The 25,411-nt window shown below is 47.2% G+C and overlaps 1 protein-coding gene across 2 annotated transcripts in view; it reads left to right on the top strand.

Moving 5' to 3' along the window:
- Nucleotides 1-25,411, top strand: part of LOC126537172 (glutamate receptor 1-like) — a 273,941-nt gene that overhangs the window by 217,006 nt on the left and 31,524 nt on the right. For both annotated transcript variants that reach the window (XM_050184357.2, XM_050184358.2), the window contains exons 7-11: nucleotides 841-1,041; nucleotides 2,444-2,551; nucleotides 3,022-3,135; nucleotides 9,986-10,201; nucleotides 21,300-21,655. In XM_050184357.2, the coding sequence (XP_050040314.1) occupies nucleotides 841-1,041; nucleotides 2,444-2,551; nucleotides 3,022-3,135; nucleotides 9,986-10,201; nucleotides 21,300-21,655 (995 nt within the window). The remainder of the gene's footprint in view (nucleotides 1-840; nucleotides 1,042-2,443; nucleotides 2,552-3,021; nucleotides 3,136-9,985; nucleotides 10,202-21,299; nucleotides 21,656-25,411) is intronic.

Raw genomic sequence — 25,411 nt, 5'->3', positions numbered from 1 at the left:
ATTTTTATTTTGCCGCTTTACCTTGTCTTTTAGTCACGTCTTTGTTTAGAAATCCGGCAGTTACCCCGTTTTTAACACTAACGTAATCAATTTCAAACACCTTCCTACTGCGGTGCACAGGTGGAAGAAGGAAAGCAGTATTTTCTTTTTTTTTTTGCTAATATTGTACAAGTTTAAGACCAGTCCCTAGCGTCGTACATTTTTTATGGTTACGACGTGGATCGTCTGCGAAATAAACGTGCGTTTAAGTTCGTTAGTTCGGTAGAATCATGGCAGAGCCTCGGTACAGCCTCTAACAGCTTATTCCGGAATAAGTCAACGAATTCAGAAAGCAAACTCAATCGTACTTTCGCATATTTCAGTTTGAACAGCAAGGCAAGAGCTTGATTTAAGAACTTTCTATTTATTATTTCCAATAGTGCTTGACGGTTTGCTCGATCGTTTGTGTATCTGAACTGTGTGGTGCTTTATTACGTTGAGCTGTGTAAGAACATTACCATGTGAGTGACATTGTGTGATTTACTGTCTTGTGTGAACTTTCTAAGACTATCAGAAGTGGTTTTGATGTTTTAATATTACTGTAACTAATTATGTTTGCACGTTGCACAATATCTTGCTGTTATAATCGCATCTGCTCTGAACTGATCTCTCTCCTGAGTTGCAAGTTGCTTGCCGTCTAACTGCTGCGGCATTTTGTTTGCCGAAGTCTCGAAGGGGAAAAAAGCAATAAATTAGAGCACAAGTTTGCAACCCTGGCTTCGCCTTCAGCTAACAGCCTGGTCCTCTTCTTTCCTTAATCCCCACTCGATATTACGACGCTTCTCATTTTCGTCATCGTAGGCCGACGCGGCCCTCATGTATGACGGTGCCAAAGTGCTTCTGCACGCATTCAAGCAGCTCCTGCGAGACTACCCGAGCATCTTCAGCAAGAACTTCAGGCGCGGCGAGGTCTACAATAACAACACCCGAGGCATCGACTGCCGTCGCGAGAAGGTCATGCCTTGGGAACACGGCGAAGAGATCGCCAAACGCATTCGCTCGGTACGAGCAAAGTCCCTTGTCTTCTATGAGTGTGTCAGTGTCAGGTGCCACCGGCACATAAGCGTGTACGAGTGCACATGTGTAAAACGCTACTTAAGCAACATACAGGGAGTGACCATCGCCGCATTTGGGCACCAACATCACCTTTTAATCACGTAAAAAAAAAGAAATAAAACACCCGCAAGCTGAGCATTGTGCTCTAAGATTTCTCGCATCTTCTGTAACTTTCTTTTTTTTTTTTTGAAAATATCCTGATAAACAAAAATAATTCCAAGTGCTCAAGCTTATCATTAAATAAGAGCTTGACTACAAAGGGCCCACAAAACAGATCCAGCCCGCGAGGCAAGGCAACGTAAATTGCAAGACACCCATAGAAGGATCTGTACACCCCCTCTCCTCCCGCCAAACCCTCCCAAGCCTCTCGTGTCCTTCTACACACGCCTGAACTGAATGATTTAATATAGACAAAAATATCTGAAAAGCTTGCAACGTCGTATTTTATGTGATTAAATACAGCTATTGTTTTAACTATACTCCAGTATTATTGAGCGTTAACGTAGAGTACTTAAGAAATAACATGCACCCAAAGTTGGCGCACGCTGACCACCCTTCACAAAAAGATAACCCAAGCCAATTTGCGGTTATGCGCATATATATGCAGTGTTGGTGATCCTACTCTTTGGATAAGTTAAGCCGCTTGGACACACTACGTTTAAAGCTCTGTAATACTAATCTCCTATGTTGTACTAGTATTTCTTGCTCTTTTTCGAGCCCTTTGAGGCGTAAAGCGCAAGCATACAGTAAAGAAAAATTATAGCATATAGTAAACCGGAAGGCACTCTAGGCTTTTTGCTTCTATGGCCTCTTCATATCTGTTCAGATACCTTACTGCGGAGAGGTTGCGGTAGCGAATAGCTCGGATACTGCAGTTCTCCTCATTTCTAACAAATCAAGAAACAACAAAAGAAATAAAAACGACCTCCCGGCCACCGCAATGCTCAACTATACAATAAGTGACAAGTCGCACTCAATTCTACAGCACAAATACCAGGGCGACCCTACACTTCCCAAACATTGGTTCGCTTTCATGCCTCTTTATGTTCTCATAAGCTTGCGAACGAAACGGTACCGTTAAGGAGAAAGAAAAAAGAAACGGAGCATGGAGCACGGGAACACTTCAACTTCCCTTTTCTCTTCAGTGTGAGCATGTGGCATCGATTGCAGATGCTGTCTTTCTGCTCTCATTGTACAGGAAATAAAACTTGCACTTAGTGAGAGAAAAAAAAAAAAAGACAGAAAGAAAACACTCAAGGACTGTTGATCACTGCGTTCATCATTCTTTCTTTCTTTTTCTATCTCTCTCTGCTTTCTTTATGTGGCTTCTCTCACTGCCCTTTTCTAGACGAAGATCAAAGGGCTGACTGGAAACGTCAGTTTTGACGACCGAGGCTTCCGAGTCAACTACACCATCGACGTGGTCGAAATGACAATAAACAGCGAGATGGTAAAGGTACGTGGTACAAGAGCGTCCGTGAAAGAAAAATGTCTTTTTTTTACGTCATTGCTTTTTGGATTTGGCCTGCTTTTGTTGCCATCGCATTTCACGGGAAAAAAAAGTTTCGAGTGTCCTCTCGGAGAGCTCGGTTTACCACTCGCTGAAACTACTGAAATTCGGCACCGCCCAGGGCATCCAGCAACCTGAGCAATCTTCCGGATTCATAGTGAAAAATAACAAAGAAAACGAGGAAAGAAAGAACCGGCGTAATGCAGAAGTCGACAGCTCCCTGCACGTGCACGCACATACATGTACAGAATTGCGAAACTCCCAGGAACGCCGAGAGGCACTAGAAGTTAGCGTAGCCACTCTAGGTGGGCATCCTGTACAGGAGCAGCTGCGGCTGTAGCTTCCTTCCTAAATAGAAGCGGCGCGCAGAAAGAAAATTGTCGGCGATGGTAAAAGGCCGCCCTTACTTTGTCCAGATCGCCGAGTGGTCGGACCTAAAAGGGCTCAAGCTTTCGTCGCCCAAGTACCGTCGAGTCTACCAGGACACGGGCTTCGAGAGCAACAAGACCTACATCGTGACCAGCATTCTGGTAAAGCGTTTCTGTCCCGACAAGTTCCCCTTTGCCTCTTTCTTCTCCTTCCTGTTCCTTTTCCCTTCAGATGTGTGAGTCTCAGCGTCTTACTTCTGACCTCGAGTTGCTACACGTATATCTTCTGACATTCTTAGATGAAAAGGGAATACCTCCGACTCTTGTTCACTTCCTTTCAAAGCGCAAACTGACGAAAATTTATCCCTTAATAGCCAGCAAACGCATGCAGGAGTGTATGCGCGTATGCGTGAACGCATGCAAGCGCATCGGATAATACGAAGTAGTATTCGTTACTCGCGAACACCAATATGCGTAGTGCACTCCTTTCTACTGCGAGCGAAGACAAAAAGCATGTAGTGGTAAAGAATGTTTCACCTGTGCTTCGTATTTGTTGGCATGGGTGCTACACTCGCACTAGCAGTTTGCGATATGCGTGCCGAACGTACGGCGTTATGCGGCCTTCCTCAAGCAGCATTACGCCAGCGCATTATTTGTTGGAATGTTTGTGCCGAATGAATGTTTGTTGTAGCAGTACAACGGCAATTGCACGTGGTAACGTGTACGTCAATATTTGCGAGGGGATAGTGGGGGTGGAGTAACCGGTGCCCCCCCCCCCTTTTTTTTAACTTTGTTTTCTCTGTCGACGCCCACCGTGTGCAGCCTTTACAAAGAGAAACCAGCATCAATACGCGCATGACCTTAGCTGATCTTCGGACATCTAGTCGGTCTCCTGTTACTGCTGAAAATCATTGAAAAGCGAAATCAAACTCTCGACCTGGTCCTTCCCGGGGTCTATCGTCAGAAGTCCCACAAACATGACATGATGCAGCCAAGACACAGCAACACTCGTACTCCTTGTAAATTTGGTTCCGTTTAGAAAGGTTCTATATAAAGCACTACCAAGTTCGCCTGTAGAAACGACACGTGATGCAATTCCCGCCCTTGTCATTTCATAAAATTTTTCGCGCAAACATACGGTGTCATCTTTGACAAAATAGAAGTGAAGGAACCGTTGTGGAAGCTGTTCTCATTCGTTCCATCGCAAAAAGCGCTTAAAATAAGAGATGTTAAAGTTTTTCATCAGACTCAAAACGAAAAAAAAATCCGTTATAATCTCTCTTCCTCACGAAAAGCATTCCTGCGTCGCTTGCAGAAAAGCGCGAGATATTGGATTAGAACACCGTCAGAAAAGTAGGCGTTTTCATTCTGGTAAAATGTTTGCTCAGCGGCGCTGAACAGCATTCACTTCCTTTCACGTTGCTATACGAGCAAACATGAGCACGCAAGAGTGGAACGCTGTTTGCCCCGCCGTTGTCGTCCACGCTGCTGACGCAGAGCATGGGACCGTCGCGATCCTACACAAGAACGAAGCAAAATGCGGCAACGCTGTGTACAAGACGCCGAATCTTCGTGCGCGATCACGCGCCCTCTCTAACGTCCCTCCCCCTATACTTTGATCTTCTCTTCTTTCATAACCGAAAACATAACACGATTCTCCGCTTAAGTTCGCACGATAGCCCGCGCGTCTGGCAAGATAAAATGTGAATACAAGGCGGCAAGGGCCAAGCGTCCCGCGTGTTGGTTTCGTTCTCTCTGTTCGCAGCGGCGCTTTGAAGAAAGGAGACAACGTTTGTATTTTCGTTATTAAATGTTCGTGCAAGCCGCTCCTGGTTTAGCCACTCGAAGCGCGCGTGCGCGAGGCTGGCAGTCACGCTGAAGTGCCAGGCGCCAGTCTTCGCTGTAGGTGTAAGATTTCTTCATGTCAATATTTGCTCGGGCATATAGATCGACCCGGGGGTCCAGCGTATGAATTTCGAGGCGTGTTTGAAGAGCACAGTAAACAAAGAGAACTTTATTAGCGTGCCTCGTCGATCGGCCCCGTAACCAACACATTTCAGAAATATGTCTGAAACACAGCCGCCGTGCATGTTTGCGCGACCTTAGAGGGCTGTTGTAGACAAAGTATGTGCAGAACGTTTGTCGCATAAAGATACGAAGTTGCAGCGATGATTACATTATCTGCCTGCGAAAGCAAGCGCAAACATAAGCATGGTCGTTGAAGCAAATAACGAAATACACTATAATGGCCTAAGTAGAATGGAGAAAAATATGGCGATATTCTTGGAAAGTAGCGAAATAACGCCGGATATGTCGCATATTCTGGATCTTTGTACACGTTTATTAAAAAGTTCGGCTGTGGTGCAAGAAAATTATGCACAGATTCGGTATCTCGCAAACACGGGTGACACTGACCATTTACTCTTTGCCGCGGTGACTGGGTCAAATGATTTGTGAATCCACATTCATCACGGTAATAGGACAAGCGCAAACGCCTGACGACAAGGAATCCCGATAGCCTTCCCTCAATCCCCTTTGTTTTGCTATACGCTGGGCAACCTTATACATTGACAAAGAGGCAGGTGAAATAATTGAACGAAAACGTCTCATCTTGTTAACATCAATATCTTAAAGCAACAGTAGTCGCTATTTACACTTCAACTCTATTTACAGGCGTATTTCTTCAAACCACGACAAACTTTCACAGACCCGTAGCCTGAGGATCTCTTGTTACCTAAGTGCCGTTACGCGTACATGCGCCGCCATTATGTGAAATCTGAGCTTGCGCCCTCCCTCTCCCGGCTCGACGCTTAGGCGAGGCAGCTGCTACGGAATATGTGCTTTCTTCGCATCCGGCCTTGAGATGCACCGAGTGATTACAGGAAACTGTATAATGCTGGCATAACTGAGTTTATTTTCTGGATTTAGATATGGTACCCAGCCATGTAACACGCCAATCTTTTCGGTTGTGCCATATTGTGAGAACTGCGGCTGGGCACCCGCCATCCGAGTGGCTTCCGATGGCTTAAACGTTCCCTCTCGCCGGTATTCGTACTGCATACCAGTTGGTGCTGCAGCTGGGAGCACGAACGGTGTGCTCGGCTACCTTGATGTGATTCTCCGTCTATACAGTGGTTCCTCCGTTTAATATGCCACCACCGCCACCCACATTACGTACCGAATGTGGAGCGTGTCACACTGTTTCCACTCACACAGCGCCGCCGCGTGCCCCACCTGGTGGTGTAAAAGCATATCTGAGAAGCCCTCGAGCTTTTTTGCAAGAGAGCCTGCCTCCAGACATGCAAGGGCGAGCAACGCAGTGTAGTCAAGACCGCCTAATGTAACTATTCCTGTTACTACAGTTCATCGCTAGCATTTAAAAATATAATTTACACAGCGACGCACGTAATGGGCATGCGGACGATGTCTGTCAGCGTGTGTCAGACAGAAAGAACGTGTATGGGCTGACAACACCGCCGCAGCTACTCACGCAATCTTGAAAAGCAGCACTTTGCTTCTCGATCTTTTTTTTTTTCTTTATTGCGATAGCAATAACCAAATATATGGATACTCCAGGTGCATTTCTGCCGTCGGCGTCGGCGTCGCCGTGAGGTTACGTATAAAGTCCAAGGGCAATAAAATCGTCGCCTCGCGCCGTATGCTGTGTGTGCGACTGAAAGCGTGCGAGGGTGAGCCGGCGATCGCTGCACAATCTTGCACAGGCAACAGACGAAAGCGGGGAGGAAGCGCGCCCCCTTCCGTCGCGCGCAAGCCTTCGGAATGAGGCTAGGAAGCGGGAAGCGCGTTCTACTTCCGGCTTTCCGGGCGGCAGCGCGCACCCGGCCGGGCCGCTTTATCTTGAAAGCCATCTGCGACGTGTACAGAGTTCGCACTCCGCCGTGTTTTTCCTATTTAGTTCTCGTTGAAGCGAGCGGCTGCAGGAAGGTCAGTTCGCTTGTTGCTGCTGCCGCGTTTCCTCACGGCAGCGTTTCGACAGAGAGTTCACGCGTTAAGCGAGTGAGATGTGTTCATGCTCGCTTGTGTGCGGGTGACACCATGCTTATCCATTTAGTTAGTGTGCCTATGTTTACAAGTTTATATTGCCGATAACACTACTATCCTTAATTCATATGGCTGTCAACTAATTTGCTGTCGCAATCGATGCTTCGTCTTTCGGGCGTAACTGCGAGTTTTTATTTCCACATTTCTGTCCTCGGATTTCACACTCAGCGCTTGAAGCATGGAGCAACAGCGCCCTAGAGCATGATATGTTCGCCGACACCTCCACGAGAGAAATAAACATGTAGCTAGACACTGCGCAATCGCCTCGGTAGCACTTTCAAGTTTTGCCCACTTTCATTTCGACAAATCTTATTTTCTTTACTATTTCTTCCCCGACGTCCTACGGCTCTGCGCTTTGCAGGTGAGGCATGTTAGGTGTCATTGCAGCAACACAGATTAAAAAAGATACAAAATAAGAACAACCTTCGGCTTCCTGAAGCTCTTAATATCAGCAATTACTGAGGTTTTACTGGGATCTCAAAAGAAAGTGTTAGTAAATTTAACGTTTATAATCTCCGATTTGAGCTGCAAGTTGCCATGACAGGAACCGTAAGTGTGACTATGTGCAAGTTGACTGTTACTCCACGCGTGCTCTGTTTCTCTCTTGGTGACAGATCGACGACAGCAGCCTTTTCGGGCTTACATTGCGATACATCCACGACTGAAATATGATGACAAAAGAAATTCGGGCAGAAAGAAGAGTGTATAGTGTGACAGCAATGGCACATAAAAATAAGGGGGAGGGGGGGGATCAAGCAGCCGAAGTCTGACGGGCATTGAGGCAAGCACTACAATGGACGACTAGCTCCCTGTCACACAAATTGTACCACTTTTTACAGCATGACGCCTGTGTCTGCGCGCGGAGCTCGCCCGCCTGACAGAACGATGAGAGACCAGCCCTGAATCTAGAGAAAGGATAATGTGACCCCCGTCGCTCGCTGACAGTCAGGCCGGCAAACGAAAACAAACAAAGTGGTGGCCCAGCGCGACGCGTCTTCTTTTCCTTTGTTATTCTAAGCTGCCTCTTGGTCGAGCATTGGACGCCTCTTGTCGTCCTGTCTCGGCAAGGCTGTGTGCCGGTCTGAACGCCTTTCACGTCGTTCCGCTCCGATGGTTCTGATGATTGTCGTCGCACGGCGCCCCCGACGCCGCGTCAGAGACATCCCGCGCCGTGTCGGGAAGTTACGCGATGAGGCGACCTCCGTGCAAGCGCTGCTCGTTGTGTGCGTCTCAAGAGAGAGCGAGGGAGGCAAAAAGGAAAACATAGATTCCTTTGATAGCTTATTTTTGTCCTTCGTTTCATCCTTGAACTTTTTTAGCTTTCTTATCTTTGTATTTCGTGAACTTATATGAGCGGGATTGATTCGCAAAGAGGCACAGGAACGGCAAGCGTTTTTCCAACTGCCCGCAGAACTGTTTCAATATATTTAAATGTCTTCATTCGCTCTTTTAGACCCATTTTGTTGCCCCACTCAGAGATGTAAAAGAAAACTGAAAAGTCTGCCTATCTCGATCGGATGATACACGAGATTTTTATTTTCCCGTATAACCATGCAAATAGGTAACACACCAAGCACGGAAGAGAAGATCCTGGAGCTGTGGCATTTGCGATGTATGATATGAATCCACAAAAACACTGTGTCTTTTCTTAACATGCATCACCTTACATGGCCGTTCGTTACTGAACTAACGACGAACGCTTGAGCGTGTTTCCGTGCGGCCCGTGAAGCTTTCATCTGCCCTTTTTCTCTTTGTTACCTTTCCTGTGCAAGGTATAGCCAAGCAGGCTTAGCATGGTTAACCTCTCTCTCTCTCTCTCACACACACATACACACACACACACACACACACACACACAGTAAAGAGCGTGTATCCCAGTTTTCGCTTGTGCGCGTCTCCCTGATGATTATCTAAGGCTTTATTTATTTACTAGCGAGTATTTTTGATACGACAATACACTAGTTTCCAAATTATCGCAGAAAATAGGAAAGGCCCTCACCGGGTTTTGTTCTGTGCGTGTTTTCCTAATTATTTGTTCATGTTTCCTTCCTTTTACTTGCAAGCTTGTGTCAGTCATCGCGAGCGGCAATTTGTTCTTTTCTGTCGGTGTTCCATCTTATGGCACATACGAGCGTCTTTATATTTTCCCCTGAAACGAATTGAAGTAGCAGAAAACATATTGCTTCACGCTTCTCCATATGAACTCCTGTTAACCGTTCCTACCTACATTTTGTGCGTCAAGAAAAAAATTATCAATGAAAAATAAGCTGACAACAACAACAAGATATCCTACAAGAAATTACCCAATAAGGTGAATCACTTGGGCACGAATGTCAACAGCGTTGTGAATACAAGTAATGTTTAGCAATAAAAAGTGTAGCGTACTGCCGAATGGAAGCTGTTTTTGTTTGTTTTGTTTTACCAACGACTTAGTATATGGTTTCGTGTGATTGCGTGGCTGTGCTTGTGCTTGATCTGGTGCTGCGAGTACGCATGAGCAAGTGTTCTCTCTTCCCGCTGTTGCTATTTGCTCCAGCATTATTCGCACGCTACTCTATGAAGTAGAAATATCAAACTGACGTCTTTCGGGAATCTGGGCAGAATCCACTAAACTTCGCTGTTAGTACGCCATTTCTTAGCCAAAAAGTTCTTACGCTGAGATATGGGTGCAAACGAAGAGACAGCGCGTTTAACTTAGGGCGTCGTATACTGCGCCATGTACAGAATACATGGAGCAGTAAGAATAGAAGACAAATCAACACAGCACAAGCGCTGTCCTGTCTCGACCGATCATTTGTTCTTACTGCGTTGTGTATTCTGTATAATAATGTGCGCAGTTTACTTACTTTGTGTTCGTGACGTCGAGGTTTAGGAGAGCGGGGTCTGGGGGCTCAGCTAGACTGCTCTGGCTGCGCGCGCTGAGGCATGCCCCGTGGTTTGTGCGCGCCAGGAAGAGCCCTATCTGATGTACAAGAAGCCCGAGCCGGGCCAGGTGCTCACGGGCAACGACGTGTTCGAGGGCTACTGCAAGGACCTGGCCGACCTCATTGCCGACAACCTCAAGTTCAACTACACGCTTAAGCTGGTCAACGACTCGAAGTACGGTGGTCAAGACGCCAACTCGCAGGCCGGATGGAACGGGATGGTCGGCGAGCTCATTCGCCAGGTGAGTCTGTTCGCGATGGACTTTACGCGAAAGGGAAGTGAATCTTGCGCTTCTCGGTATTCGTCAAAATACATATTTACCGCAAGCAGGACTCACACAAAGAAGGAAGTGTCGCCGTCAATCTGTTTTCTTGTCTGTCCCATTTGTGGCCGATGTGTCTTTCAGCTTATGCGAAAGAAACTTTTGTGGAAAGAAACTTGACTGAGGAAAAGAACGGCCTCACTCTGCAGGAAGAGCTCAACTCATCTCGTGAGTTTGCCCAGCAGCTCAGAAAAGCAGGAGCGATAAACTGACTAATTTGGTAATGAAAGAAACTAGAGGAGCTACAAAAATACTTTTTTACTTTTGTCTGCTTCCAATCGTGCTTAGTTTACCAATGAACATAGTAACTGCGACTCGTATGGTTCACTTCTTGTTGAATGTATATTCAGTCCCTTGTCTCTTTTTCGTTTACTTACATTTTTTTCTTCATTTTTTGCGAGACCTACGTTATGCATTTGTATGACACGGTATCGTTATATCATTCTGAACGTTTTTTTCTAGGTCAGCTACGTAGAACAGCCGGATGTGTACTTGCTTGCAACCTCTACAAGCCGTTTCCTCATTACACATGCCTATCCAACGCTTCAGAATTAAAACCGGCGTCAAGGTGCTTCTAAAATATGCAAGGGCATTTGCATGCAGTTTATTGTTAATGGATCAAAAGTTGACCTGAAACTGTCACCATAAACTAACTTCCTGCTCTATTTTTTTTTCTTTGGCCGAGTTGGACCTGGTTCATTTTTGTTTTCTCCAGTTCCTTAATGCCTACTATAAAGTGCGTGCGGAAAGGATCGGCGATCATCTTACAGAAATTTTAATGGGCTTCTGCACAGCCGGAGTATGCTGCGCTGACACGAGAGACAATTTGCATTATTGATGGGCAGTGAGGTCGACTGCAATCAGCGCGCGTGCCTCAAGGCGGCCACCGAACATTGCAGTTGGAGTGCGCCGCGCTTGCATTCAGCAGTCTAGCGTGACTCCCTAATGGAGCCCACAAGACGAGCGTACAGCACGCAGCTTACGAGCACGCTCACGAGCACACAGCTCACGAGCACGATGACGAGCACGCCCTAGCAGCCGACAAACAGCCGCTTATAAACACTCCGTTCTCCATAAATCCCTAGGTGAGGGAAGCGGCTGTCCACTCGGACTGTCCATAGTCGTTGGGGCGTAGTCGACACGACTTGGAGGAGGAGGGCTCACACACACACGTACGCACTTTGGATTCCCAGAACCCGAGTTGAGCGCGTCCCCGTAGCCAGCTGGTCACGCCTGACCCCAGCCGGCGCCTCTAAATTCCAGAGCTGGCTTTCTCCTGTAGTCGCCACGAGTGTCAGCATTCTGTGACGAATCCTGGGGCCCGAGGAAAACGTACCGCAAAGCAACCTTTTGTTAGAGAAGCTCTTGCTGCAGAGAGACCATGAAGACCCGGCAAATTAATCAACAATACACGGGGCGCCAAACATGGCCAGCCCTGCTGCCGTAGTCTCCAGTTCTCCGAAGGAAGTTTTTATGGTCGGTTGGCGCTGTCGTCCTCGCTCGTTCTCTGAAGGGCGCCACCATCGCGGGTCGATCGAAGCACCTGCAGCGGGCTGAGATAGTTTTGCAGAGCAGTACCCCTGCAGGCCGATTGTAACAGCGTTTAATGTTTTCGAGAGCTTGTAGTTGCCATAAGAGCTTGGCTGTGAAAGTATGTAAGAGCATGGAATAAAATAGTTTAGAAAATTGCTATCCTGATGCATGCAGTCTACATGAACAATACAATACACTCTTAAAGTATGTGAAGTAAACGACTGTAGACTGCATTGGTATGCATAAATGTCTGCTTGACGGGCCTTACCAGATGTCCTTCTTTTCTTTTTGGTAAGTTTAATAACTGTTGCAGCTGCGTTGTATTTGATCCGGCGTAGGTGTTCGCCCTATAGCGCGCCACACTGATGACAGTATTCGCCGTGCACTGTATACTGTACAGTTCCCTCTTGAATAAGCCCCATTAAATGATAAGTATTACGCAACTGCTACAGTTCTTCCATTTTACCAAAGAAAAAGCGTCTCATACGGCGCGTAATGAAGCTATTAAATATCAACAGAATTTGCAAGTATCTTTGTAATTCCCCAGCCGTGATCCACGCCAAAGTACTAACTGGACGTTTGTTTCCAAAATGAGCTAGCCTATCATGCATAGCGTGTGCTATCAGCATTATCGTCAATACTGGGGAATAATAATTAGTATTTGAGCGTTAAGAGCAACCAATAGTTATAATAATGGCATGAAGAATAATATTTCATCGTTATAAAGGTCGAGCGTTACGCGCCACCTTGGTCAGTTTTTTTTCTTCTTCTTCTTCTTTTTCTAACGCGATAGCGTTAAGCACGCCATGTCGCAGAAAATCCGCTGTCGGCGTAGGCGTCGGCTCTGGCGTCCGCGGCCAAGAAAATCATCGCGGACCACGCATATTCTATAGACCCTTTCACGGTTTACAAATATAGGCCCTGGATCATGAAGGCTTCCGGTTTTGTTCACTGACGCAGCCCGCTAAATCTAGCAAGCAAGAAATGCATTGGCCGCTATATCGAGTATAGCAGGAGTGCGTTAAAATCTAAGCCCTCAGAGTTTCAACACTTTTCGTCAGTACATAACGACAATAGAAGTCAAGATTGCCCTAAGTTATACGAGAAACTTTATGTATTAATATTAAGGCGTAATGCGCATGTCTTTTATCTCAAAACTTAAATATAGACTTTCCGCACAGTGGAAGAACTTTTAAACACGCTTTGTGTTCCGGCGCAGCAGACCGATGAGGCCCGTGACCGGAAGTTTCTCGGGCCCGCTTTCTCGCTGCTGTTACCGCGTGAGTCTTAAGGTTGTCTCACATGGCGCGATTGGGGCGGAAAAAAAAGTCGCTCTTCCGTGCACGTCGCAGAGCGATTTTCGCTAGTAACTTTCACATGCGTTTGCAGCAGCGCGATTTCCGTCGCAGTGATGTGCAAGGTTGCCCCCCTGCTCACGAAGTATCCATGTCTGCATCGTTAAATAAAAACAAGATGGAAACTAGTCAAATATTCGAATTTTCCTATTATTATTCGATAATAGAATAAGTGCACCATTTTTTAACGTTTAAGAGCATTGAGACTTTAAGACAGCTTGCATATGCGGTAAGTGAGACGCTACATAACACCGCAAGTATGAGCGTACGGTTCGGGCGGTGTCGGTGAGGTGGTTCCGTTTAGTACACTCTAGTCTTGTTGTTACTATGGAATCCACAACGTCTTTCCGAGAGGAGTATTTGCTTTTGCAGAAGAACAAGCAACTACTGCGTGTGCATGTATAACCAGCTGGCACAATTTGGAGCGATGAAGAGGTTGACGATGGTGGCGATCAAGTGGGTACGTGCCTTATGTTGAGGCGGCGTCTGCTCTTGGCCTGGATAGCGTGCAGCTTGTCCTTTTAAACGAATTGTGTAAGTGGGAAAAAAACATGTTTATGAAGCTCCTAAGCCGCAGGCGCTGGTGGGTACGCCCTATTAGAACGTAACAACTGGCGCGCGACGTTGCTCCACCGAGCTACCAACGCGTGGTAAAACAGGAAAGCGCCTATTTTGACGGCGCTTTGTTTCGTCGAACACATTGCCTCACCTACATCTCGCCGATCGCTGCGACTCAGCGACGGCGCGACCAACTTGTTTGAATCCAGTCGCGGAGAGCCCATGACGTCGCGGCGGTCGCTGTGCGACGGAATTCGCCGTGTCGCTGAGCAAAAATTGCGCCATGTGACACGGCCTTTAACGGCACTAAAGTTGTCCTTCTATCGCTAAAGTTGCTCATACCTTGTCTTACGTTCTTTACAAATTTATTCTTTGGGATTTTGAGAATGGCAGCCCACAAACAAATGCCGTGAAACGAAACACCGACAACGCATGCGTTTATGTTGACTCTTCCCAAACTGAAATATCAAAAGCGCGAAACAATAACAGAAAATCAGCTTACGTAAGAGGCAGCGTTTCTACCAGAAAGCTCGCCTTCGCGCATAGATTTCGCCAGTAGCAGTCCCCGGTAAAAATTCCGGTTACGTATAAGCCGCTGTTGCCCGGAAGCGTGACAAGCAGTCAGAGATCTTTGAATGCTATCGGCGTTCCAACCCTAAAGGCGAAGCTTAAGCATCCTCCCATTTTTTTCCCGTGAGCCAGAAGAAATGCTAAAGCTATATGAATTGCAATAGGGTAAGGGTACTCTCTTAAGTTCAGACGGCGATGTAAGCTGCCAAGACTTCAATATTTCAGCTGCGCTACTACATGGCTACGCATTCCGTCTAACGACACAGAGACATGGTCCGCTTGGCAACAAGCGCGTGTGCTTCAAAAATTTGCACAGAGCTTTCGTGCAGTACCACCGTTCCCGCATTCCTCATTCTTTTTTTCGTTTCGCCGCTCTTCATTCATCTTTCGCAGAGCGAATCGTCAGTCGAAAGCCTTTGTAGGAACTTCAAGAAAGCGCCCGCGAAGCCTTAATGATGCAAGATATATTCGAAGCATACTCTTTCGGCGCCTTAAAAAGGGAAAAATGCAGGACGGCAGAAGTCACTCCGTAGGGGTGCACTTGAATCGGCGTGCGGCGTCAGGAACGCTTTCTCAAGTTTTCTGAAGTTCCGTCTGCGAAATCCTCACGAGGCGTTAGGTCTGAAGTGCCGAGGACAAAGCGAAGTACCTCGAAAACACCTCTTTTATTTTATTTTATTTTATTTTTGTCAGCCTCTTCGTGCGGCCGCGGATGAAGAATGCCTCTTTGTCGTGCCAAAAAAATCCACGATGCGTCGCGAACTAAGCGTTCAGCGATCTAATGTTTGCTTCAATGCAGATAATTAACGGAAGGAATTGCAAACGCGGGAAACAACACAATATGTGAAAGTGTAGTCTTCATGGGGAGATAACGAGAGAAACAAAAACAAGGAGCACATCGTTCTTTCAAGGACTTGGCAGATACAAGATCTGGCGCGTGGTTTATTTTCTTTTCTTTTTTCCTTTTCTTCTTCTTAAGATAGACGTGGTTTAGCGAAGATTTGCAAATATGCAACGCCGAGTCTCTTAAGCGGAAATGACGCGTCATTCTCAGGAGAGCGAGCTGTTCGACAAAGACGATGCTGATGTAGTCGCCACTGTCGAAGTTTCTCCGAAGCTTAACTGAGGGCAAGCTTCTTGATAAAGCTTGATGCATTTTCTGGCGCGAAAGCTATGCATTTCGATTTATTCAATACGCAGCAACTCACCCAGTAATCACGTCGTGCAACCTAGGATTTTCAGCACGCGATGTATAATTTAGGATGCCATCATTTGTGGCGACGCATTTGTGTTTCAATTTCCCGAGGGCATCGAGTTTGTCGTGACGTCATTCGGGCGTCAGGCGAGTGCTAGTGATGATCACATTTAACGGGTAACGTTGGCTATAGGCCAGATCAGCGTAGGACCAGCGGTAGTAGGTATCAGGCTATAGGACCAGCGTCGACTAAGCTCGTTTTCTGGGAGGCGGTATTCACGACACAAGATGTTCCACTTCCTTACATGGTCTCGACAGGGCCATGTGCAGCGACGTGTTGGCACTGGACAGTGCCTATAGAATGTTCGCCGTTCACCTATAGTGTCTGTAACGCCCAGATTACACATACTCTACACAAGCTTCCACATTATCCTATATATATATCCTATGTACGCATATTATAAGAAAATATCATTTGTTCAATCTGTTTGTGGAAAAAGATTACACGATTTTCACGGTGATAGTATACACAAAAAAGCTACGCCCTCACCCCTTCCACTCTCTTCCAGTCGCCCCCCCCCCCTTCCCCCAAGAGCACAAGCAACTCGCCTTGACTCACATATAAATTCGTCCCTGGAGGATTCGCTGTGTCTTGCTTCCATCACGATAACTAAGTTCCTACCAGTCGTTTCTACTAGTTATACTGCTCTGCAACGAATCGTTCTGTTTCACAGGAGCCAATGACCGCTTTTATTCCGAAGTTCAAGAAGGTCCCCTCACTTGAGTAAGCTGAAAGAATTAGTTCCGCCAATTTCAGTTCTTTGTGTACAAATGGACGCGCAACATATAAACTGTATATATATATATATATATATATATATATATATATATATATATATATTCGTATGCGGCTGCATGCCCTATAATGAGCTGACGAGCGTGGCGCGTTTCGAGCGAGCAATGCGACGAGAATACCGGCTTTAACAAGCAAGGACTAGCCTTTGGTAATTTTGATGGCAATTTTTTGGGATCGGAACTTCTCTGGCTTCAGAGCTAAAACACGCCGCACTGTCAACTCAGTAGGTATGGTCTTCTGCTACTTATCACGGGGTCCCCAGTTTAGTTTGTCATTCACGTACAGCTTTGGCACCCGTCGTATAGAGATGTTCAACATTACCTAGCAGCTTTCAGCCATACGGTGGTTCTCATAATCCATCTGCTGCTACATGGCGCTGCGTTATTAAACTAAACGGAAGTTAGCGCGGTAATCAGTGCTGGTTTGCGCAGTCGTCGATGAGGGGCGAAAACGTACGGCATATACGCTTCTTAGTCGTGATAGTGAATTTAGACTGCCTCACGCCGCACCGAAAATACGGCATGGGTGCGCTGCGATTCCTGGCACTCTCGTCGGAAGCAAGACCGTGAGATTTCCAACCGTGAAAGAGACGTGAGAGTTGATGGCTTAACGAGGATTCAAGCGCCGGATTAGCAAGTCCAGCCACGCATGAGTTATTTTCGGAACGCGAGCCGACGAGTTGTTACAGCGAATGAAATGATACCCAGTACAACGGCTTCGAGAGAACAAAACTTTTCAAACTAGAGCCGTGTAAAGCGTGCTTGGAAAGTTATTGAAAAGCTCGGGTGGCTTTCGGTAGCATAAGCTCGATGCCGGGGATCAAGGAGACGCGTCTAAAAAAAAGGTAAAACAACATCGACCGTTTTTGCTACCTCTTCCCGTCGAAGGAGAGCAAAAGTTTTAATCGTTACGTAGGTGAAGCCGTTCAGTGAATTCAGTGCGCGCAAAGCTTGCAGTCTCTGCATCAGACAATAGCGCATGCGCTTTCAGTGTTTCATACGAAACGCCATTTTGGCTATACAAACCAGCCACTATACATTTCCTTCCGTGACCCTCGTTTCGCTGTGAGCACGAGTGCCAAAATCGCATCATCTGAATATCAAAAGCCTTTCTCTCGATCGTAATGTCTGGCCGCTGACAAAAGACAATTACGGCCGTCCGTGTGACAATGTACGGCGCCGAATAGAGCTAAGGTGAATATAGCACCCCGGCTATGGAAGAGCTGCGCGCGCTCCCATTATTGTACAGTCGAGAAATTCCAATTTCACAGCTGCCTAGAGAGGTTCAATTTTATCTTGCACTACACATCCTCACCACTCTGTCCCTCCAACACCCTCCTGAAATATAATTCCATCTCCTCGCCGCCTTCTTTTCGCTTTATTCTCTTCATTATGAAAGTTTTGGCGGGGCCCGCTAATTAAATCTGTTTGTGCGTGGGTGCACGCACAGTGCCTTACACTCAAGTGTAATTAGCATAATGGAGCAGAACATCCTCACACGACCGCGGGCCTCCCAAGCTAAGAGGAAGCAAAAGAAAGAAGAAAAGGAAGAAAGAAGGAAAGGAAGAAAGGGGGCGGGAGGAAAGGGAGTTCGAACAAAATGAAGACCAAATAAACAGCGCTCGGGCAGAACGCGCTGGGGTAAAAAATTACGCCCGCATCAGGAAGCCCTTGTTTGCGCAAATTGCGTGATTCTTCGAGCGAACGTATTGTACATGCGAACGGCCACGGGGCGGCGACAGCCTTGTGGCGAGACATGTCTTTCAGCGACAAGAGCACACACCCGTCCCTGTCGCCGCCCCCCCTCCCCCTCTCCGCGCTCTAGCCACTCCAAGTTGTGCGTACCCGTTTCATACACCTCCCGCCACCCCCACCCTTGCGAATTGAAGTTACGACACTTTCGACTTAAACCGCGAGGCTATGCCGTCTCTCATTTATTATTTTCCTCCTCGCAGCAAAAAGGAACGGATCAATAGCATCGAGAAAAAGCGAGGCATTTAATTCGCGACGAACACGCGCACGCGCATTTCGAGACTGTTTAGTTGAGAGGCATGTGAAAAAGGAGACTGACGGGAAAGGAAACGAAACGGGGTTGAGGCCGTGTAGGAGGAGGCTGAGTCTGGAGAACGGGCATAGCTGCTCGGCTTGGCAGCCGCGAACGAAAGCTAGAACGCCGAGAACGAAAATGAAATAATAATAAGGAAACGCGTACGGGCTGCTATTAGTTTCCCGGCTCTTACGAGAGAGTCTCGGCTTTCCGATTGCGTCCTTGCGTCTGGTGCCGTGATGAAACGAGAGAAAGCGTCCAAATTATAACAGCGACGGCGGCTGGCAACCCTAATGACGGGACCAAGCAATCGTGCCACCGTCCAGCGTAGCTTCCACTCCTCGCGCTGTTTCCCCCATAGCTGGAAAACCAGAACTTATTCTCTTCTCAGCTCCATCCCCAACCCTGCCCACGCACGAATGTCCTTCCATAAAACGAGGCAAACATCAGAAACAGCAGGAGCGTGAACTGTTGCGTTTCTTAAAGCTTCCCTTCTGGCCATTATTTGTTGAAAAGTATTGATTTCTTGAACACGTGCGTGTGAAAACATATCCGGGCAGCAGGGGAGTTTTTTTTTCGTTTTCGGGCGCCCGCTGTGGTTTGCACAATAGCTTTAATGCATCCCCGCCGTTGATGGCATCGTTTATTTACTTTCTTTCTCCATTCGTATACTTCAGGCGTCCCGCTGCGAGTTGAATTTACGTCCCATATGTCTTCAATCGATACATGCTTAGTGCATGCGCTCCGTCAGCGACGACAGTGGAAATGTAGAAGGAACTTTGCGATAGTGTAATCAGCTCGTACAAGAAATCGACGAACAAGAAGACCTCTAAGTGAGCGGAAAACGACGAGATGCCTTTCTTTTTTTTTCCCTCCTTTTCGCAGAGCTTTCGTGGCAGTGCGCGTTAACAGCATGAACTGATGACGGTTAACGGGCTCCTAGAATAATATATTTTGCCTAAAAAGCTACGCGCTCAGTAACTGAAGTATAAATATGTTGAATACTGTAGTTAAGTTTCAATATGTCAGCATAAGAGAACCTGACGGGTGTGGCATGTGCGCAAGTCAAAGATTTAAAAGATTCTTTGTACAGAAACACAGAAAGAAAGCAAGAAACGTAAAATATACTATGCATGCCATGGTTCGAAGGATTAAATCTACACTACCGGCTTTCACCAGGAGTGCAGCAGATGGTGGGGCGAATGCGAACGAATCGGCAACAATGACTTGATTAGTTTAGTGAATTCTGCCGAAATCCGCAAAGTGAACGAAGAGTCTGCAGTGAGTTCTTCGTACGCTGCACAATCAAAGCACCCTTAGTTCGTTCATAATCATCCCCACCAAAAACAGCAACAACAGTAACATCATCACTATCGACGCTCATCATCCTCCTATCTTATGTCGATTGCAGGACGAGGGCCTCTCCCAGCGATCTCCATTTACCCGCGTCCTGTGCCAGCTGTTAGCACATAATAGCCCCTTATGTAGTTAAATCGCGTCTACTGGCGGAAAAGCGCCATGGCTGCGCTGCGTCAGTCACAATATGTTAAAACCCATAGCGGTTTTCTTTGTAGCAACGTGGTATCTCATACCCGTGTTACACGGGCACGCACGAACTCCTTCAGGATTAGAGAGCGCCATACTTCCTACGGGAGTTTAACCTCAAGGAAGTTGTAGTAGTGTCAGACCGCCAACAGCTATTTATTAAAAGAAACCGCCAGAGGCGCATTCAGCGGTTCATTATGCAAGAAAAGGTGAGGCGTGCAGACAGGACACAAGAGAAGAGAAGTGGACAACACGAACGCCGTCCACTTCGCTTCTCTTGTGTCCTGTCTGCACGCCTCACCTTTTCTTGCATAATGAATCCTTACCAACTAGCTCAGCTTTCTGTCGTTCATTCAGCAGTGTTTGGTTTTTGTAAAGGTACAAAAATGTAACTTCTACTTACGCTCGTAGATACCACATACCCCATGCGGGCTGACAGAGCTCAACTCGACGCTTGATCAGCCCAACCGGCAAGCGTTTACATGAACTCGACAGGCATATTACTCGACCCGCTTGTGTCAGGTTCGTGTAAACAAACGCCCTGCGAGACGAGAAAAAATGGCGCCAAGCGACCTATAGGTCGAGAGTATTGTGCAGCAGCAAGCATAAATGTTGCTGAATTGTGCGTGAACTTTTTATGTAATTCAACAGAAATGTTCTCAGCACACGCAACATTAGTTTTAATGCAAATAATAGTTAAATTCTCAGTTTTGCAACAGCAAGTGCGGGCACGGGAGTACTCCCTACAGCTGCCGAGAGAGATCGCCGACCTCCTCTGACCAAAAGCTCCATTAAACAACGGACCGACGATTGCGTGACAGCGGGTGCATCACCCCCTGGATGAAGACTACGGAGTTAACAGATGGTTACGGGTGCCCGTGGGACAGGGACATTAAGTTTCCTAAGATCGTAGCTCCCTGGTATCTAGGGTACCTAAGGGGGCCTTAGGTACCTAAGGTACCTAAGGCACATTGTACCTTAAGGTACCACGTAGCTACCACCTAGATACGTACTAAATAGCTAGGTACTCCTTGGCTAAGTAAAACGTAGGCATATGGTATCTTAAAGTGCCAGGTAGCTACCACTTTAGGCACTTTAAAGGTGCCACGTAACTATAAAGAAAACCGCTACGAGTTCTCCAATGGTACTATGCATTAGCAACATGTATGGGCCGTTTTCAAGTGGCTCGTCAAAATTTTATTTCACACCTATTTCACCACCTTGTCAATTTCGAAAAAAAAAAAAACGCGTTCTATTCGCAAACGCATGATCTATTCTTTTTCGCTGCATTCAGTCAGCGGTAATGGAGCGAGTCTCGCGTATTATTCCACATCACACGCGGTATGCTTTCTCTTCCAGGAGGCCAACATGGCGATCGCGCCTCTGACCATCACCTCGGCCCGGGAACGGGTGATCGACTTCACCAAGCCCTTCATGTCGTTGGGCATCAGCATCATGATCAAGAAGCCCATGAAAAAGAAGCCCGGCGTGTTCTCCTTCATGAACCCGCTGTCGCGCGAGATCTGGATGTGCATCATATTCGCCTACGTGGGCGTCTCGGTGGTGCTCTTCCTCGTCAGCCGGTTCTCGCCGCGCGAGTGGCGCTACGAGGAGACCTTCGTCGGGCCCTCGGTGTCCAACGACTTCTCGCTCTACAACAGTCTCTGGTTCTCCCTGGGCGCTTTCATGCAGCAGGGATGCGACATCTGCCCCAGGTACGGGACACACAGGCCGCCCGCGCAGGCCCTCGCCACACACACACACACATACAGTATCGCACCGAGTGCCGCACGATTACGCAACTTCCCCTCTCAACTCTCTGTTCACGCACTTAACAAGCATGCTCCGCGATACAGCACGCCCCGGAAGTGCCTCATAGCCTTCGGTCCTACGCAATACTGAAAGGTATCGTTAGTTATCTCCCGTTGCTATGTAGATGCAAACTGTGAGACACGTTTGAGTGGTAAGCCCCACGGCACGCTAAATGCATTCATAAAGGCATCATAGCTTTCGCTTTCGTTCCGAACAAGGAAACGTATGATGCTTATCTCGAATCGTGATGAAGATCCGAGATCTATTAGGCACGCCTCAGAGCAAGGCAGCTGAGGCTAAATCAGTCGCAGCTATCACTTTTGGACAACGCAATGCGACATCTGTTGCTTATCTCATTTTGTGAAGAAGTTTCAGGCACGTATGAGCGGAAGGCTGGTTACAGGTAGAATGCAGTGCGCACTTTACTTTTATAAGGTAGCGTATAACATGATGCTTATCTACCATGATTACGAAGTTTCAGTAATTATGAGACATGTACGTGCGAATCGCAGACGCATTTGGAGCCAGGGTCTTTGATCACCTTCGTGTCAAAAGCTGGAACGAAACTCACACCACATTGCGGTGATGTCACAAAGTGTTGACACTACGTGCCGGCAAATAGCTGAGTTTTAGGGGACTACCTAGCATTCTTTTTCTTCTAATTTTCTGTACCTAGACCTGATACTGGTGAATTCTTTCACTTTGCCCTTTCGTTATATCCAGCATCACGCCCTTTATGGTTTTAATGTCCAATCGCTCTTGCGCTTGGTGTCCCCCAATCTTTTTGTGAAAATTGTTATGTACATTACGTGAGCGTACATAAGTTTGATAGGATTCCTGAAAATGCTTGCCCAGAAAGCTGCTTCTGAATTCAACAACTTCCAGGGCGAAATCAAATAGTCTGTTTCACACTTTCTTTTTCTTCTATTAGTTTCTTATTATTATTATTTGTTTGTTTAACGTCGAGCAGAAAACTATATTTATTAACACTGTTCATTGTGTTGAAACTCAGTAGCCGTGAGATTGCTAGGTGTTGCAGAGCCGATGGCCCATGTACGAGTATAGCTATATCCCGAGACATCAGCGGTGGTTGACCACGCGATAGCGCTACTGTCTACCGAACTATGCAGCTCCCGCTGATTATGGTAGCTGCTTGCGACGAACTGTAATTATCGAGTGACGTTTTATGGCAAAAAGGCTGCAAGCATGGACGCGCCAAAGACAGATCGCTCTTGTAATGCCGTGCAAATAAGCCTCCGTCAGCCTTTGGCGTACAAAGTCTGTCCTCTCCCCAATCCATTTTTGGTTGCGTATAAGCGATAGACAAAGGGAAATCCTGAACAAACTTTCGGATACATCGAAGATAAAAACCAGCAGTTTAACAGATAACTATGTGGGAGCGATAGCATGGTTTAGCAGTTAAACAGAGTACAGAAATTAGCTGCGAAGGAAGGGTAGCACTACTCGATTTCAGCATCGAAGTACTTATTTGCGCACTCAAGCTATACGACCTTAACAAACGTTCTTGGGATAATACTAGAAGCTCGTTAGAACGTACCAAGTTAAAGTAACATAATAGTCCAAACATTTAGCCGTGGTGGCGAATATTTTCCTGCAGGTACTGACGGACAGCTGATGGGTATAACGTAGCCGTGAAGCTGTTGTGTGCCAAGAGTAAAATCTATTATAGTGCCGAACAAAATATAAAATTGGAGGCCAAGGAGTCATCAGGTTCGCCTTGCGTGGTGCCAAACAGCGAACAGTCAGAGGTCAAAGAGGCGATCTTTTGCCAGAAGTTTTCTGTACACCTGAACCAGGCCAGTGTCAGTGAAACTCTTGCTCTTGAGAGGAACATGTTCTTGCGAAATACTTTTTTGTCCCTTATCCCTCGCTCACTGGTTCAACTATGTGCCCGATGGAGTGAGTCTCTCTACAAATGCTGGCACGAAGTTGACGAAACCCAACCGTAAGACGCTTACAAGTGCCTTAAGAAAGCAAAACGGGGGCAAGCACGTGCAATTAGTTTTTCATAAATGCCAAGTTGACGCTCGAACCAGACGCCAGCCCCACACAAGGAGGAAAAAATATTATCGCGCGTGCAGAACTGCTACAAGCGGTGCCAGTGAAGGCAAACTTATCGGAGAGTAAGCTTGCGCTACAGAGTCTGTTTACATTGTCTGAGCAACACACTTCCGGCTAAGCGCAATCGACCAAAGCTTCTTTCCGTGTCAGCCAGCCCAGAAAGAAAAGACAAGGGGAGAAAAAAAGAAAAGATCGTTCGCACGAAGAGGCCCACGATATGCTAAGCACTGGAATGTATATTCGGCGCATTCACGCTAACGACCGTTCTCGTCGTCCGTGAATAAATAGGGTGGGGCGTGCACTCGACAACTCCGAGCTTCGTTTAAACATCCCACGGCAGCAGCAGCAACAACAAAAGCGCCGGGAGAGAAAGTGGCGGCTCCGATGTATAACAAACACGCAGCTGCTTGTCCCCCGGGGGAGGGGGGGGCTATACAATTTAGCGTGCGCCGTACTCAGTTGTGTCTTCGCTGACTCGACGTGCCGAATCCCGAGAGATCGACATTCCAGAATGCTGTGAGAGGTGAAAGTTTTCTTCAAGGTATCGCCCTCGCCGATATATTAGGCAATTTCTAAAGTTTCTCGCAACACTGCCACCCCATGCACACCCAGCTGCCGATGCGCGAGGGAGGTGTAGTACAGGAGGCAGGACGACAGAAAAAGAAGTTTGGGAGCAAATACACGAGAAGGCTAAGGGATCCTATATGCACACAGCCAACGACGCGTATCGATGCGTCCGTTGCGCGAATAGAAGGCGTGTTGACAAAGACCTGCACCCGAGGCAAAGATCTGTCTCATTCCCCCTACCTCCCTGCGCTAGCAGATGAACAAAGGCTATATGGTCTACAGAGGCCATGGCGTGCTTCCGTGGAGGCCGCGAGCGATACGGGTGGAAAAGGGACGGGAGAAATAAAGGCGCCGTGACATGGCGGCGATTTGCTCTGACAGGCTCTGCTGTATCGCGGCGCCGCCACTGCGACACGGCGCATTTGGCGAGGATGCTTCGTTTTCGTTTCCTTTTTTTTTCCCCCACAGGATGCGGGGAGGGAGGTACGAACGGGAGACTGGCGCAGTTTCGGGAAAGTGAGCGATGGCAAGCCTACGTATAGCTGCTGCTTACTGGCGGAAGACGGGGTATGTTGCCGTCGCTATATAGCTCAGGGAAAACGCCGCGCCATTCCGATATCGCCAAAGTGCAGCGCAATACGCACGTGGTCAGGCTCGAGCACCTCTTACGGCCTTCCATTTTATTTACTACAAGCTATAGAAAGTGAAACCGGGGAGCTCCCTTTGAATATTATTCCTAACAAGAATGTATTTGTAGTGTTGGGCGCCTATAATTTGTGCCTTCCTTACCTGCTGGATTCTCTAGTCCGAGACCAAGTAAGCCGGCTGTGTGTCCCTATTTCTCCGAACGCCTCGGAACTTCTAGTTGCCTCGATTATCGCCGTCTGCTTCTTTCGTTCTTCACTGTGTTCTTGTTCTGTTTTTGTTTTTATTCTGAAATGTTAGCTTGTCTTTTAGTTCCTCGCCTTCTCAATACCTTTCCGTGCGTTCGCGCCAAAAGAGCAACAAAT

The sequence above is a fragment of the Dermacentor andersoni genome, chromosome 4 (assembly GCF_023375885.2).
Source record: "Dermacentor andersoni chromosome 4, qqDerAnde1_hic_scaffold, whole genome shotgun sequence".
Lineage (NCBI taxonomy): Eukaryota > Metazoa > Arthropoda > Arachnida > Ixodida > Ixodidae > Dermacentor > Dermacentor andersoni.
The sequence above is the reverse complement of the archived record's forward strand: the minus strand, read 5'-3'. Positions and strand labels throughout refer to the sequence as shown.